A 16,356-nucleotide genomic window follows, 5' to 3' on the forward strand; every position below is an offset into this window, starting at 1 on the left:
TTGGTTGCACAAAGATGAGTCTAAACATAAATCATTACAAGAAGTATATGCATCCTTTTTAGATATGTTAAAGATAGAGCTTTTCTTTTTAGATGCCTTGGTGGGAGTTGTACTAACGGCTTCAAGCTTAGCAACTTTATTAGTTAGCTCATCACAATGTTTGCACATGGTTTCCATTTTAGCAAGCAAACTTTTATAAGCATCTTGTGAGCTAGCTAACTTTTCTTTTAATTTTTCATTTTTCTTTGTAAGTTGCTCTTCATTAATTGTGCATGCAATTTTTGTTGCACTAGCCTCAAGTTGCTCAATTTTAGTAGATAGTTCAACATTTAGATTAGCAAAGTTCTCATATTGTTCAAGCAAAGTTTTGTATGATTCTTGTGAATTATCTAGCTTTTCTTTTAATTTACCGAGCTTCTTTTGTTGACTAGTGCAAACTTTAGCATAATTAAGATTTTGTTGCATAATTTTATCATAAGAAGGTATTTCATCATCACTATCACTCTTACTAGAGGATGAGCTTTCATTACCTCATGCCATAAGGCACATACGAGAAGAGCTTGATGATGAGTGCTTGCGACCTCGTCTCTTGTGATGGTGTTCTTCTTCACTTGAAGAATCATCCCATGACCTTATTGACGTGAGGGCTTGGTTCTTGCATGCCTTCTTCTTTGTCTTGGGTGTGGGCTTATTTGGACAAATTTCCACAAAGTGCCCCAACTCATTGCATCCATAGCATCCTCTCTTTCTTTGCTCATTTCTTTGATTTGTGAAGATGATATCTTGGATTTGGATGGGTACACCCTTGACATTGAGCCTTTGGATCATCTTCTCCACCTTGTTGATAAGTTTGATTGATTCTTCATCAATGTCGAAGGTGGAGGAGGAAGATTGATCATCATCACTTGAATCTTCATCATCCTCATCTTCTTCTTCATCTTCACTTGAGAAGCTTGAGCTTGAGCTTGTCTCAAGTTGCTTGCCCTTCATCTTCTTTTTCTCGCTACATGCAAGAGCTTTGTCTTTGCTTGATGAAGAAGCTTCTTCTTGACCCATCTTGCGTGACATTTCAAATGCCACTATCTTGCCAATGACTATGGTCGGGGTCATGGTGCTCAAGTCCTCCATGTTATGAAAGATGGTGATGATGCTAACATATTTCTTTTGTGGAAGCACGGAGATGATCTTCCTCACAATATTCGCATCATCTAGCTTTGTTAATCCTATTGAATGGAGCCCCTTGATAATTATATTTAAATGAGAATGCATATCATGAACAAGCTCATCATCATTCATTGTAAAAGAATCATAATTTTGTTTAGCTAGACAATGTTTTTGCTCACGGACATTAGATGTACCATCATGGAGCTCTTGAAGTTTTAACCAAATTTCATGTGCCGTATTTAAAGTGAACATTTGGTTAAACACATCCATGCTAAAAGATTCAAACAAGCAATTCTTAGCTCTATCATTGAAATGTATTTTCTTTTCTTCACTCTTTGTGGGTTTATCGAGATTCTTAATGGGTTTCATCCCATCACGAGTGACTCTCTAAACTCCTAAATCAACCACCTCAAGGTAACAAGCCATTCTAGCTTTATAATAAGGGAAGTTAGTACTGTCAAAGTGTGCTTTATAATAAGGGAAGTTAGTACTGTCAAAGTGTGGAGGCCTAGAGGTATCCATCCTAACCACTCTAAATGGCGTCGGCTCAACGGCGGTTAAGCCAAAGGTCCAAATTGAGCCAACCTAGCTCTGATACCAATTGAAGAAACCATGACGCCTAAGAGGGGGGTGAATTAGGCAACTTAAAAAAATCTAACTCTAAACTATGGCCTCTTTTTCTAACCTTAACAAAACCTATGCAAGAGACAAACTATCTAAATGTGCAACTATGGTTTTGCTAGTGTGTTGCTATCTCTACCACAAAAGGAGTAATGCAATCAATATAAATGTGGAAGCTAAAGAGCAAGATAGAGATATGCAAACTCCTGTCGACGACTTCAGTATTTTTACCGAGGTATCGAGAAGCGCGTAAGCTTCCCCCTAGTCCTCGTTGGAGCCCTTCGCAAGGAATCCCTTGCAAGGGCCAAGCTCCCGGTCGGATAACTCCATGGATAGCCTCAGGCCTTCCCCATGTGCAAGTGGGTCTCTGACATGCCTTCTGGTAAGCCTCTCCCAGATGCTCCCCATCGTCTTCACTATCAAGCTTCCGGCCAAAACGCCGCGGGCCTTGTTCCCTTCGGTACACGGTGGCGGCCACACCACAAACGTGGTTGGTGTGATCTCGCAAGACTACAAGCCCCTTCGATGTACAACAATGGTATACGCAAGCACCGAGTGGTAAGAGGTATGCAAACCTCACTAAACACTAGGCATAAACCTAGAGCAAGCGTATAAGCGGTGGTCTAATCAACCTAAGCACTTCGCAAAGCACCTACGCTAATCACCTAATGAATCACTAAGCACTATGCAAGTGGAGATGACTAAAATAGTGTACAAACACCCTTGATATGTTTCCTCAGCTCCACACATTCCATTTGGCCGGTTGGGGGTTGTATTTATAAGCCCCACTGAGAAAATAGCCGTTGGAGATGAAATCCTGCTTTTCTGCTACTAACCGGACGCTGATCACGTCCTGATCGGACGCGTCTGGTCATCCTGACCGTTAGAGCTGCGATCAACTGATCAGACGCTGCCAGCGTCCGGTCACTTGCCACTAGACGTGTCCGATCGCAATTTCGCCGCTCTAGAACCTCTCTATACTTGATCGGACACTACTGTCCTACATCTGGTCAGTTTGCCACCAGCGTCCGATCCAGCGTTCGGTCGCTGCTGCTGATGCCTATTTGCCAAGCCTCTTGATCGAAGCATCCGATTGCTTTCCTCCAGCATCCAGTCGCTTCTGCCAGCGTCCGGTCCAGCGTCCGGTCACCTCTATGGGCTCGTTTCTTCGTGATCTTGCGTGTGGCTTGGTTCCTATCTTTGTGCTTGGACTTTGCTTGATATCTTGGGTCTTCTCTTGTGCTCCTAGGGTCTTGCTTATGGTGTTGATCATCGGATCATCACGTCACCTTTGCCCAAGTCACGTCTTGCACCCTATTGAACTACAAAACAATCACTTGCAAATTCATTAGTCCAACTTGGTTGTGTTGGTCATCAAACACCAAAATCCAAAGTAAATGGGCCTAGGGTCCATTTTCCTTACAAATGTAATACCACTTGAAAGAATTTTCTAGTATGGAACCACTTGTTGGATTTATCAATAAAGAATATTTCTTGAACTTTTGTTATCTTCATGAGTACCACTTGTAGGATATCACTTATGAGTTGATCTAGACATCACTTGTGAATTTTTGATGAAATACTTGAGTCTAGATACCACTTGAAACAAAGAAACTAGATATCCATTTGCATTATTGTCTTGTGCTTGTACTCTTTTTCCTTATCATGAGCTTCTAATTTTTACTTGACTAAATTGATTTGCCTAAGCTTCCAAGTCCGGTTTGAAACAATAACAAGCTTCTTCACACCTCTTACAAGGGTTATCTTACCAATGTTGTACTTGTCACTTGTTAGCAATCCAAATTAAATCAAGTACTTGGGTTCACTAGCTCATGAACAAATTCATATACTAACCACTAGATCAACTAAGCATTCAAGCAATAGTGGTAGGCTATGAATTTAAACATTTCATTTGTTATGCATGATCCTATAAAGCATGTACTATATGCACTAATCGCATACTAGTAAGGGATGAAATGATCATGCACATTACAATGATCCTTTGCTATGTTGGAGTAGAGGATAGTTGCATAGATTCCAATTTATTACTCCAATAGCAATGTGAAGTCCAATTATAAGCTTGGTGAAGACCAATAGATACAATTTTGAATTCCATTCTTCACCCATATGAAATGAATACCACTTATGATCAAGTGCACTATCTTGTTGTGGTTAACTTGCTTCATCTTTTGATCAATGCTTGCATGAGAGAACTATTTGGAATACCACTTGAATTGCCATGACTAGCTCTCTTTTGGGTGTTGCTTGCTTTTCTTGATCAACCCTTTTGATTGCTTCAACTAAGCATCTCAAATGTCCCTCGGATCACCACTTACATGTTAGCCTTCTAAGTACCACACTTGGTTTACCTACACATAGACGGCAAGCCCCTACACTTAGAGAGAAGTGACATCTCTCCAAAGAACCATTCTTGATACTCACTTAAAATAACTTGATTGATTGATCCAAGTGATGGACTTAACTTGATGAGTAACCTTGATTCCTTATTTTAAGTTCTTTTTTTCTACCAAATGATTTCTAATAGTCACTATAACTTAAACTTTATCTTCATCTTGAGTTTGATCTTGATCTTTCAATTTGAGTACCAAATATGTGCAAAGTACTCTCCACAATCAAATGGCCTTGTACTCTTTGCTTGTCATGCTTCTAGATCATCTCAAAACTAAACTTAGGTGCCTCAATCACTTATAAATATGATTCCAACTTGAGGACCTTTCAATCAAAGTGACTCCAAATAAATCCAATAATTGTCACTTTTCTGGCAGATTCTGTATTCTTCAAAGAAAAATGCATATCTCCCAAAGCACTTATCCAAATACCACAAAATTTGGTGGAGATGTGATTCACTAAGTTATCTAGAAGCTATGAAATTTTGAGATTTATTTGAATTCTATATTGCTACCAGATTTCAATTCTTCCACCACTGTTACATGCTGAAACCTGCTGCACTATAGCTAACAAGATCCTCTCCAAAACTGAAGCATCTCTTATCCAATTCTCATAAAATTTGTACATAATCTTATACCATAAGTCTAGAGCATGTACACCAATTTTTATGTCAATCCAATAAGTTTTGATCACTCAAACATGGCTAAGATCATAGCTCACTTAGATTTTCAATATAGGACAGATTTGAATCACTTGAGCTATACTTCATCAAATGTGAATCAAACTTGAAACCAACTTGTTTGAATATTTTCACAAGATATAAATCCATTCAATCCACTTACTAAAGGTAGTCTCATGAACATATCCATTCATATCAATCCAAACTTGATCACTAAGCATTTAATCCATTCAATCATCATATAGCAAGCAACATTGTATATTTATCCAATTCAATCAACTCATATGTAGCCAAATGAAATGATCAACAAGAGATATACCTTGGTTAGCTTATGATCATCCAATTAGCAAGCTTTAACTCAAGTATTTTTGCAAGCCATCAAATAATCCAATAAATCACCACAACTTGAATATGACACTTGTATGTTGATAGCACTTTGGATTTCACTCAATTTTCACTTGGCATTGGGTTTGGATGTGCACTAAACTTCATAACTTGACTCAACATATGATGATCAATAAGAAATCAATTGAATCAAGTCTCCAATGTCGATGGTACCTACAATCAATCATCTACTTTTTGATGGTACCCAAACTAGTTTTGATCCTCTCAAGTTAGGAGCAACATACTTAGGCAAAGCATTAATATGAATAGCGTGGTGTTTTGCAATAGCAACCATAGAGGTACCATTACCATCCTTCCTAAGCATAGAATCATCATTAATTGAAATAGACTTAGGAGTGTTACCTAGGGGACATGAATGTGCCATGTGTCCCCTTTTCCGGCATGAGTAGCAAACTCTCTTTGATTGAGCCTTCTCTTCCTTGCTCATGTGTTGCTTCTCATTGCCTTGCCTCTTCTCTTTTGCTTGAATATTCTTATCAAGCTTGGTAGAACACTTTGAGGCAAAGTGTCACATATCTTTGCACTTGAAGCACTTGATGTGAGCATAATCTTTCTTTTCATCTTGATTCTTGCTCATCATCTTGGCATCTTGATTAGGACTTGGATGACTTGCTCTGTCTTTACCACCTGTTCTTGTCTTCTTCTTCTTCATCCCCAAATCACCATCTTGATGGTTGATCTTGACTTAAACTTGGAGTTTAGCTTTTGGCTCAACTTGAGGCTTTAGTTGAGGCTTCATTTGTTGCTTCACCATTGCTTGGTTGGGCACATAGAGGTGAGATGACCCCATGTGCGGCACTTGAAGCACTTGACATGCTTTAGCCTCTCTTCTTCCTTCATCAATTTGAGCTTCTCTTCATTGGGGCAACCATTTGCAAGATGTCTCACTTCATAGCATTTGAAGCACATGAAATGAGAGAGCTTCTCTTGTTCTTGCTTCTTCATCTCTCTTTTATATCTTCTCTTGCCCCATCTCTTTCCCTTGATCTTGCTCTTGTTGAAGCCAATGCCACTCATGTCATTGTGGCTTTCTTGATGGTTGACTTTGCTAGTCTTGAAGACGACACCACTCTTGTCATCAAAGTTTCTTTGAGTCTTCAACATATGCTCAAAGGTTACTTGAGAGTTGTAGCACCTCTCTAACTTGTTGCTCAAATTCTTCACTTCATTTTTGAGCTTATTGTTCTCCTTCAAAAGGTTAGTCTCACAAGACATAGAAGTAGAACAAGCATCTATATGTGAAGAACATGGCATTTCTAATAAATCATCACAAGAGGTGGATACATGCTTCTTGCCTACATCACAAGGGTTAGCAATAATATGTGATTGATCAATTTACCCATGTGATGAGCTCTCACTAGTTTTAGTTTTTCCATTGGAAAGCTCCTTAGTGAGAAAAGCATAGTCTTGTACCAAGTTATCATGAGTAACACTAAGTTCCTCATGAGCCAATTTTAGCTCCTCATGTGAACAAGTAGTAACATAAAGTAGATGCTTTTGTTGTTCACATGTGTTTTTTAGAAAAGAGTTTTCATTTTTCAATTTCTCGGTTTTAGCCATCTCTTTTCTAAAGCTCTGATCATGCAACCATATCTATCTAGAAGCTCCTCATATGAATCAAGATCAATCACATTTGCATTAGATACCTTAGTGTCACCTTATGACATGAAGCAATGTGATGTAGTTGGAGAGCTTGAAGAAACATCATTATCATAGCCCGAGCATGATCCATCATTATCACCATCAAGTGTGCATGGAGTAACATCATCATTGGCATCACTTGTGGCATCATCATCAATCTTGTCAAGTGATCTTGTGGTATGATCAACATCATCATCACTTGACCATGAGGTGGAGCAATCTTCCACAATCACCAAATTGTGGTCAAGCTCAACACACTCATGCACCTCATCCTTGGGTTCCTCCTTCTTGAACTTGCCATCATCCCATGTGGAGGAATCACCGAAGGTGTACTTGATTGATTCCCATATCTCACGAGCGGTTCCCACATAGTTTATCCTTTTCATTAAATCAAAGCTCAAAGCATCCATTAGATAACAACAAGTATGTGCATCAAGTTCATAGAGAACTCTTTGAGCTTTGGTGAGATTTCTCTGATCCAAGACATGGGTGAGACCACTAGTGACAATCCACCAAAACTTAGGTCCCTTTGCACGAAAATGATCAAGCATGTGATTTTTCCAAAGTGCAAAGTTTGTGCCATCAAAAATATGTGTCTCACAAACATCTATCCCACTAGATGCCATCCTCTCGGGTCGGTAAAGACCACAAATAAGAGACCTTACTCCGATACCACTTGTAGGGTCTAGATGGTGGACTAGAGGGGGGTGAATAGTCCTTTCTTAAATTTAATCGCGCCGGCTAACCGAAACAAATGTGGAATTAAAACTATTGGTCTAGCCAAGACTACACCCCTATATCGAAGTTCACAAGCACCTTATAAAGATCCTAATTAGACAACAAAGGTGCTGGGCTAGCTAGAGCTCACGTAACCAATTTTAGAAGCAAGGTCACACAAACCTATGCCACTAGTACTTCAAGCAATGAGGGAGCTCCTACACATGCTAATAAGCTAAAGCACAAAGCCCCTAGGCGCACTAGCAATGCTTAATAATAAGGCAACCAATGCCCAATTAGAGAGCACAAATACTTAGCTACACAAACTAAGCAATGTGACTAACAAGGTTACACATACCAAATTAGCCACGTAAGGGAGCTACTTCTATGCTACACAAGCAAGAAGGTAACTAGTGAGCTACACAAGCTAACTAATTACAAGAGCAACTACACAAGCACAATGTATATGAAATGTAAATACATGCTTGTGCAACGAGGATGCAAACCAAGGGGAATACAAGGATGACACGACAATTTTTATCTCGAGGTTCATGTGCTTGCCAACACGCTAGTCCTTGTTGAGACAAGCTCCAAGGTTGTCACCGGTCCTCTTGCTAGTGGTGACCCACAAGTCACACTCTCCCACGTGGAGTGCTTACCACAAGCTCTAGCACTTGACTCGGCCGGACCACCTGTCGCCCTTCGCGTCTCGCTCTACTAGAGTTGCTCTTCATGGCTCCCACGGGGCGAGCACAATGCCCCTCACAAAGCTCTTCTCTGGAGCACCGCACAAGCCATCTAGGAGGTGGCAACCTCCAAGAGTAACAAGCACCACCGGCTGGCAATTCAATCACCTAGTGTCACTCGATGCAACCTCACAATGCAATCGCACTAGAATCGCTCACTCACTCGATCGGATGAACACTATCAAGCTAGAGTGAGTTAGAGGGCTCCCAAGCACCACCACATAAGTCATCAAGGCTCTAGTGTGCTCAGCTATCGGCCAAAGGCCGACCAACACTTCTATTTATAGCTCCACGGGCTAAAATAGTCGTTACCCCTTTACTGGGCATTTTTTGGGACGACCGGATGCATAGGTCATGTGCACCGGACACGTGTGGCGACCGGACACGTCCGGTCACTGCTTGACCGCCACGTGTCCCATTCAAATGAAGTAACTATTGCCGCCCAACGGCCCTCTCTGACACGCTCTGACGCGATGCATCAGACGCACCGTTAGAAAACGACTAGAGGCGGGAGACGTAGTATCTAGTCGACTCCAGAGAGCTCCTAGAGCCGCTCTAGGTCGACCAGACACGTATGGTCACTCCCAGCGTTCGATCAATTATTGCGCTGAAAACCTAAGACTTGCTGGTTCACACCGGACACATCCAGTCGCTCTCTGCAATCCTACTTTGGGCTATATCACTTTGACCTGACATTGAACAGTAACTCGTTAGCGTCCAGTCACTCCACTGAGCTAAAGTCCGGTCACCTCGGCAACTCTGCCCGCGCCTGGCTAGAATACCGGACACGTCTGGTATTGATATCAGACGTGTCTGGTCACGTCAGGAACATTGCACCTAACACAGTATCGGACGCGTCCGGTACTCATATCAGACGCGTCTGGTCACCCCGTGACCAGCGCATTCAACTCCTTTTCTTCACCAACTTCTTCTCCTTTGCAAATGTGCCAACACCACCAAGTGTACAACATCTTGTGCACGTGTGTTAGCTTTTCACAAATATTTTCAAGGAGTTAACCACTCAACTTGCCGCACCACTCGATCCTAGCAATGATGCAAAGTTAGATCACTCGAGTGACACTAGATGACCGATATGTAAACAAGTTTGCCCCTCTTGATAGTACGGCCATCTATCCTAAACCCGGTCATAAACTTCTCTACACACCTATGACCGGTGAAATGAAATGCCCTAGGTTATACCTTTGCCTTGCACATTCCATTCCATCTCCTCCATTGTTGATGCAACACAAGCACCAACCAATCACCAAATGATATGTGTAAGGAAAATGGACCCTAGGCCCATTTACTTTGGATTTTAGTGTTTGATGACCAACGCAACCAAATTAGACTAATAAATTTGCAAGTGATTGTTTTGTAGTTCAATAGGATGCAAGACGTGACTTGGACAAAGGCAACATGATGATCCGATGATCAACACCTTAAGCAAGACCTTAGGAGCACAAGAGAAGACCCAAGATATCAAGCAAAGTCCAAGCACGAAGATAGGAACCAAGCCACACGCAAGATCGCGAAGAAACAAGCTCACAGAAGTGACCAGACAATGGACCGGACGCTGGAGGAAAGTGACCGGACACTCCGATCAGTGACTCGACTACAGTAGGCGTCAGCAGCAGCGACCGGACGCTGAATAAGCAAAACAATCGGATGCACCGATGGCACTATTCATCAGTCCGACAACACATTCAGCATTGATTGGACGCTGGAGGCAAACTGACCGGACATGGGACAACAACGTCCGATCGAGTACAGAGAGGTTCCAGAGCGGCGAAAATGCGACCGGACGCATCCGGTGGCATGTGACCAGACGCTGTAGCGTCCGATTAGTTGATCGCGGCTCTAACGGTTGGGACGATCGGACGTGTCCGGTCAGGACGTGATTAGGGTCCGGTCAATAGCAGAAAAGCGGGATTTTGTCCCCAACGGCTACTTTCTCAGTGAGGCTTATAAATACAACCCCCAACCGGCCAAATAAGCAAGTGGAGCTGATGAAACATACCAAGGGTGTTGATACACCATTTTAGTGATCTCCACATGCATAGTGCTTAGTGATTTATTAGGTGATTAGCATAGGTGCTTTACGAAGTGCTTAGGTTGATTAGACCACCGCTTATGCGCTTGCTCTAGGTTTATGCCTAGTGTTTAGTGAGGTTTGCATACCTCTTACCACTTGATGCTTGCGCGCACCATTGTTGTACATCGGAGGGGCTTGTAGTCTTGTGAGATCACACCAACAGTGTTTGTGGTGTGGCCGCCACCGTGTACCGGAGGGAACAAGGCCCACGGTGTTTTGGCCGGAAGCTTGATAGTGAATACGGTGGGGAGCATCCGGGAGAGGCTTGCCGGAAGGCACGTCGGAGACCCACTTGCGCGTGGGGAAGGCCCGAGGCTATCCACGGAGTTACTCGACCGGGAGCTTGGCCCTTGCGAGGGATTCCTTGCGAGGGGCTCCAACGAGGATTAGGGGGAAGCTTGCGCGCTTCTTGATACCTCGGTAAAAATTCCGGAGTCATCGACGGGAGTTTGCATATGTCTTCCTTGCTCTTTAGCTTCCGCATTTACATTGATTGTATTACTCCTTTTGCGGTAGAGATAGCAACACACTAGCAAAATCATAGTTGCACATTTAGATAGTTTATCTTTTGCATAGGTTTTGCGAAAAAGAGGCCATAGTTTAGAAGTAGATTTTTAAGTCGCCTAATTCACCCCCCTCTTAGGCGTCACGGTCCCCTTCAATATGATCCACTTCATATCATCACGTGACCGTATTGGTTCATCGATCTTGACTTCACTTGCTTTTCACCGTTGCCTTCGCAAGTCTTGCTCAAGCTTCACCGCCACACGGTCCATCACTCCAAAGCCTCCGACTTGCCCTTCACGCTTGCAACCGGTCCATCAAGCCAAGTCATGTCTTGATCTTCTCCACCTTGATCACATGACTCAATGTCATGTCTCATGTGCAATAAGCTCCTTCATCATCACATGTGTGAGCTTTACAACATCTTTGAGCCATCATCACCGTCATGGCATATGTTGCTCACACACATGTACCTGTGGACTAATCACATGTGTATCTCACTTAAACACATTAGTCCACCTAAGGTTGTCACTCAATTACCAAAACCAAACAAGGACCTTTCAAACGACGATCTCGTCGTGGCAATCACCGAAGTCATTGCAGGAAACATGACGCCGACCGAAAATCATCTGATTTCGCCGGAAGATTTATTGGACGAAACCCTAATCAACTAGATAGAAAACTACGGGGGGAAAAGGATGGGTCCCGTCCCCTTCTTGTCTCCGACAGACGCACCGGAGAGGAAGGAGATGGGCCCTAGATGTGGCGGCGGCGGAGTGAGGAGCGGTGGCGGCTCTGTACGAGGCCCTAGACACACAGTCGATTAAGTTTGAGGACCTAAACGGACGATTTACAAAATTAGGGACCGAAATAACACATCCAAACAAGTTTGAGGATTTAAACGGACAAATTCCAAGCTTAGGGACCGGATGACATAGACAAACAAGTCTAAGGGCGGCTAGAGAATTTTACTCTATACAAATTATTAAAAAAAAAACCAACACCAACCCATGGAATGAACCCATTCGATCCGAACAAATAAAAAAGAGAGTCCAGTCCAACAACAACCCAACCCAATTTTCTATTAAATCCAACTCAATTATCCCATTGAATCCCCTAAAAAAAAACTATCCCATTGAAAATATAAGCCAATTCTCACCCGTCCAATATATACTCACTTGAAAACCTAACCCACTATCAGTCCTAATTAACATACCATCAACACGTAACACGTTTCATCAGTTCCATATTTTCATCGTTGTAACACAAAATTTACCTATCGTCCATTGAATCATGGATACCCTGCGTGTGACACCAACACTTCAACAGTTTTATAGACTTCATTCAGTCCCCTAATTGTTTTTTTTAATAAACAGTCCTCTCATTGTTGGTACAAGTACAAACTGCTCTAGTCTTCTTCAGTTCTTCTCCATCCAGCTCGCTCTTGGGTTGACTCCAGCACGGTACTCCACGAGACGAACTGGGAGATGGCACATGTGGATGCCTCAATCTGAATACTGGTACCCAGCGGCAAAGGTCAACCAAATTATAGCTTTTCTTTTTATCTTTTTTTTTCTTTCTTAAAATAATCGTATTCTACGCTGTTGTGTCCAAGTGTAAACATAAAGTCCGGTGTCGGTGTATGCTACATAGCTTCAAGTTTATCTTTTTTTTTTTCTTTCTTAAAATAATCGTATTCTACGCTGTTGTGTCCAAGTGTAAACATAAAGTCCGGTGTCGGTGTATGCTACATAGCTTCAAGTTTGTCAAGCATGCTCCAATCTCATCAGAAGTACAAAGCCTTTGTATCTGCAAGCGAGTAGCATCCTAATTGTTTCGAGTTTTCGACAAGCATTGCCCCTGGCTCCCTGCAGTTTAAAGGTACTTTTTTCGATGAAATTTCAGCAAAGTCGGCAATGATTTCCTGCACGAATCCATGAAGTTTTCAGCAGTGCATATCCGAACACAAGCGTTAAATTTTTTTCTCGAATACGTAAAAATTTTATGTATAATTGTATTAAGTAGAAGAGTTTAAGCATTAAAATTCAATATAAGCAGCCACGGAACATGACTAAATTTTTGACATATCTCGATAACAGCCCTCGGACAGTATCATCATGCGTTCGCGGGCAAAACAGGATCAACTAGTGACATGACCCGGACACATCAATACATATGGTAGCTTGCTAGACACAGGAGCGAACCGAGCTCACCGAAACACAGGCACATAGCGTCATAGCCTAAACAACCTATACATTGCCACGCGCACCTCATTTCCAGGCCGGGTACGAGTTGTCCTGCCGATTGTTCCTGAACGCGCAGCACCCGACGGAGTAGACGACGATGAGGAATATCAGGAAGATGATGTTGACAGTGGCGATCTTCTTCCAGTCGTTCTTCAGGTTGGCGAGCACGCCTGCCTTGCAGGCCATGCAGTCGTAGCAGAGCACGGTCTGGTCGTTCGACCATGTGGTGCAGTCGGGGTCATCAGTTGTAGTGTTGAAGCCAGCGGGCTTGATCCAGACAGTCTCGCTCTGGTAGGTGAAGTTGCAACCTGTTGGTGGCTTGCAGCATCCAGACTGGACATAAGATAGGTTTATTAGCTGCATAGAAATCAGTTTCTTTATGGAATGAAAATGTGTAAAGTTCAAGCAAAATGTTTCAACTGGGTGGAGTATAATATTGCTCATGGCTGTGAAGTGATCATATGGCAAGGTTAACAGGCTATGTTGGATTTAGTAAATTACAAGAATGAAAACATCAATGATATATTATTCAGCTACACATTCGCAAGGGAATTGTCAATGGAGGGACATTGCAGGAAAGACATAGAAATTACTAAATTAGAATTCCAAATGTCGGCTAACAGCTCAGACAAAAACACTATCATACAGAGCAACATTTCCAAGGTTGCAGACAAAACTCAAAGAACTCCTATATTTAGTGAACATTTGGCTCATGAAGTCAAGGCTGAAGTAGACACATTTCAATTATTTAAACAAGATGATGGTCTGCATGTAAAAGCACACCTGCTGCACAAACCAATAGTATGATACCCCTACGTTGTAGTGCAACAGCTTACAATATAACCATAAATGGCAGAACACCATATAAGAGGTATTGTAACTAGCAGTACACCATACAGTTGCAGATAGTAATCAGTACATGTACTTATGAAGGCCAAATTAAGTGTAGCACCAGTGGACTGCAATTAAACACAGGGAGGGGTCTACATATTATGGTACTGATAAGGAAGGTCAATCAAAATTCAAAAGTCATCATCATTTATTGGTAATTCACAAAAGATAACATGGCAATCTAAAGCAAACATCCTTCAGAAAAGGAAGACTAAATTCAGCAAGTCATCATATCTCATTAATAGACAAATGCCAGATGTATAAAATTTCAGAAGAGAGCTTTTTACCATCCTCAGAGATATAAAAAAGAGGTACTACAATTATAACTTGGAGTTTGGTATCCAAGTCGAGTTTACAATCAGTACAAGGACCATACAAATTTCTTCAGAAGAACAACGTGCGCCCCAGATGCAAAAGAACAAATGACCATTCACCAAGGCAGTGATTTTTATGGAACTATATCACATTGCTCTTGCTTCATCAGAAAATGTATTACATGGACGTGCGATGAAATTCAGTCGCATAGATTTACCAGAAACATCAATGAAATTCAGTCGCATAGATTTACCAGAAACATCAATTTATTAGTCACTATCTAAAGACTTGATTGATCTTTACCAACCAACTGGTATAGCCATGCAATACAATCAGAATTTGCTATCTGAATCTATAGCCAAATAACTACAGCCACACTCAATGATAATTGAAGAGGAACTAGGGAATTAATCGACAACGCAGCATATGAGTAGTGGGGGTACAGTTTGCCCAAACTGAAATGCCCATGGCATAGATTCATCAAGAAACATCAACTCATTGGTCACTGCCATGAAAACTTTTATATTCTTTACCAACAAATTGGCATAACGGCCCAATGCACTCAGAAACTGCTTCATGTATCTAAAGGCAAGCAACTGCAGCCACGCTCAAAGATAATGCAAGTGGAACTGACAAATTAATTAACAATGCAGCATATGAATCATGGGGGTACATGTTCAAACTTGTGAAAAATGGAATCTAAACTATTCTTGTAGGGGTCCTAGGCAAAATTCACCGAACAGTACCAACTCCATGTGCACTAACAGATATGCCAGTCGCCCATCATTATAACCTTGTAAACTCTAACAGAAGAACTTGAAATCAACGTTCACACGTTTCTCCGCAAATGACGCGAAATCTACAGGATTATGATGATTGATGAGATCTATGATAAATCGAATGAATCTACCAAAAAAAACCTAATCATTAGAGGCAAACTGTTTAAGATAAACTTCCTCCACCGAAAGTGGAATGCAGAACAGGATCAGCAATTCGGTACAAATTCAACAATCCAGGAATACTTAGAACGTGGAGAACTAGGCAATCGGTGTATGTACCTGGATCGGGGAGAGGTTGCTGTTGACGAACTGGGCGACCGTCTCCTTCCTGGACGCGAGCTTCTGGCAGACCTTACCGTCCTGGAGGCAGCTGCGGATCTTGGCCCAGTTCTGCGAGTTCTCGACCCTCCTCTGCAGCCAGGTGGAGTAGTCCCCGAGGCGGTACTCCTTGTACCCCCTGCCGGAGACGACCCACCCGGCGCCGCGGTTGGTTACGACGAACGCGAAGACGGTGAAGGCGAAGAGGAGCAGGATGAGGAGGAGGAGCGCGAGGAGGTAGAGCCAGAGGAGGCAGGAGGCGCGGCAGAGCGCCCCCGCGAGGCCCGCGAGGGAGAGCACGAGGAGGAGCACCCCCAGCGCGATGACGGGCCGCTCCAGGAACCGCTCGCAGTCGGTGGTGGACGCGCGGTGGCTGAGCCACGCGCCGCCCCCCAGCGCGACGACCGCGAGGACCAGCACGCCCGCGTTCAGGAGGCCCAGCAGGCCGTTGCTGCACCGCACCATGGCGGCCGCCGCCGCTGCTCGCGTTCGGCTCTTGGGGTGGGGCCTGGGTGGGGTGGGGTTTGGGAGTTGGTCCGCGGCGAGGAAGGCGTGCGCCTGTGCGGCGATGACGGTGGGTGGTTTTTATGAGATGGTGGTTTCGGTTTCTCTAGGAGATTTCGAATTTTGAACTTGGAAAGGAGGCTCCCTTTTTGGCTTTCTTCCTTTTTGTCCGGTTCTCTTTGAGGGAGATTTCTGCAGGAGGTGGGGCTATTGGATGGAAAGCTTGTGGATTGCTTTGCATGGATATGGATCCAATTATATAAGGGGGTGTTTAGTTCCTTCAAATTTCAGAATTTGACACTATGCAAAAAGAAGATTCTCCGTC

The 16,356-nt window shown here is 42.9% G+C and overlaps 1 protein-coding gene across 1 annotated transcript; it reads right to left on the minus strand.

Annotated features, from left to right (window-relative positions):
* Positions 1-13,008: 13,008 nt before the first annotated feature.
* On the minus strand, positions 13,009-16,039 carry LOC136522240 (tetraspanin-8-like). Its single transcript, XM_066516045.1, has 2 exons — positions 15,489-16,039; positions 13,009-13,557 (listed from the first exon to the last, which is right to left on the minus strand). Exons 1-2 carry the CDS (start codon positions 15,990-15,992, stop codon positions 13,249-13,251), a joined length of 813 nt encoding a protein of 270 aa, XP_066372142.1. The 5' UTR covers positions 15,993-16,039; the 3' UTR covers positions 13,009-13,248.
* Positions 16,040-16,356: the final 317 nt, after the last annotated feature.

Source organism: Miscanthus floridulus, chromosome 18 (assembly GCF_019320115.1).
Source record: "Miscanthus floridulus cultivar M001 chromosome 18, ASM1932011v1, whole genome shotgun sequence".
NCBI lineage: Eukaryota > Viridiplantae > Streptophyta > Magnoliopsida > Poales > Poaceae > Miscanthus > Miscanthus floridulus.

Bases quoted from the DNA above. Each gene is read 5' to 3' on its own strand.
- LOC136522240 (XM_066516045.1), bottom strand. From the start codon at position 15,992: ATGGTGCGGTGCAGCAACGGCCTGCTGGGCCTCCTGAACGCGGGCGTG. The intron at 13,558-15,488 runs GTACATACACCG...TCTTATGTCCAG, and splicing joins GCAACCTCTCCCCGATCCAG to TCTGGATGCTGCAAGCCACC.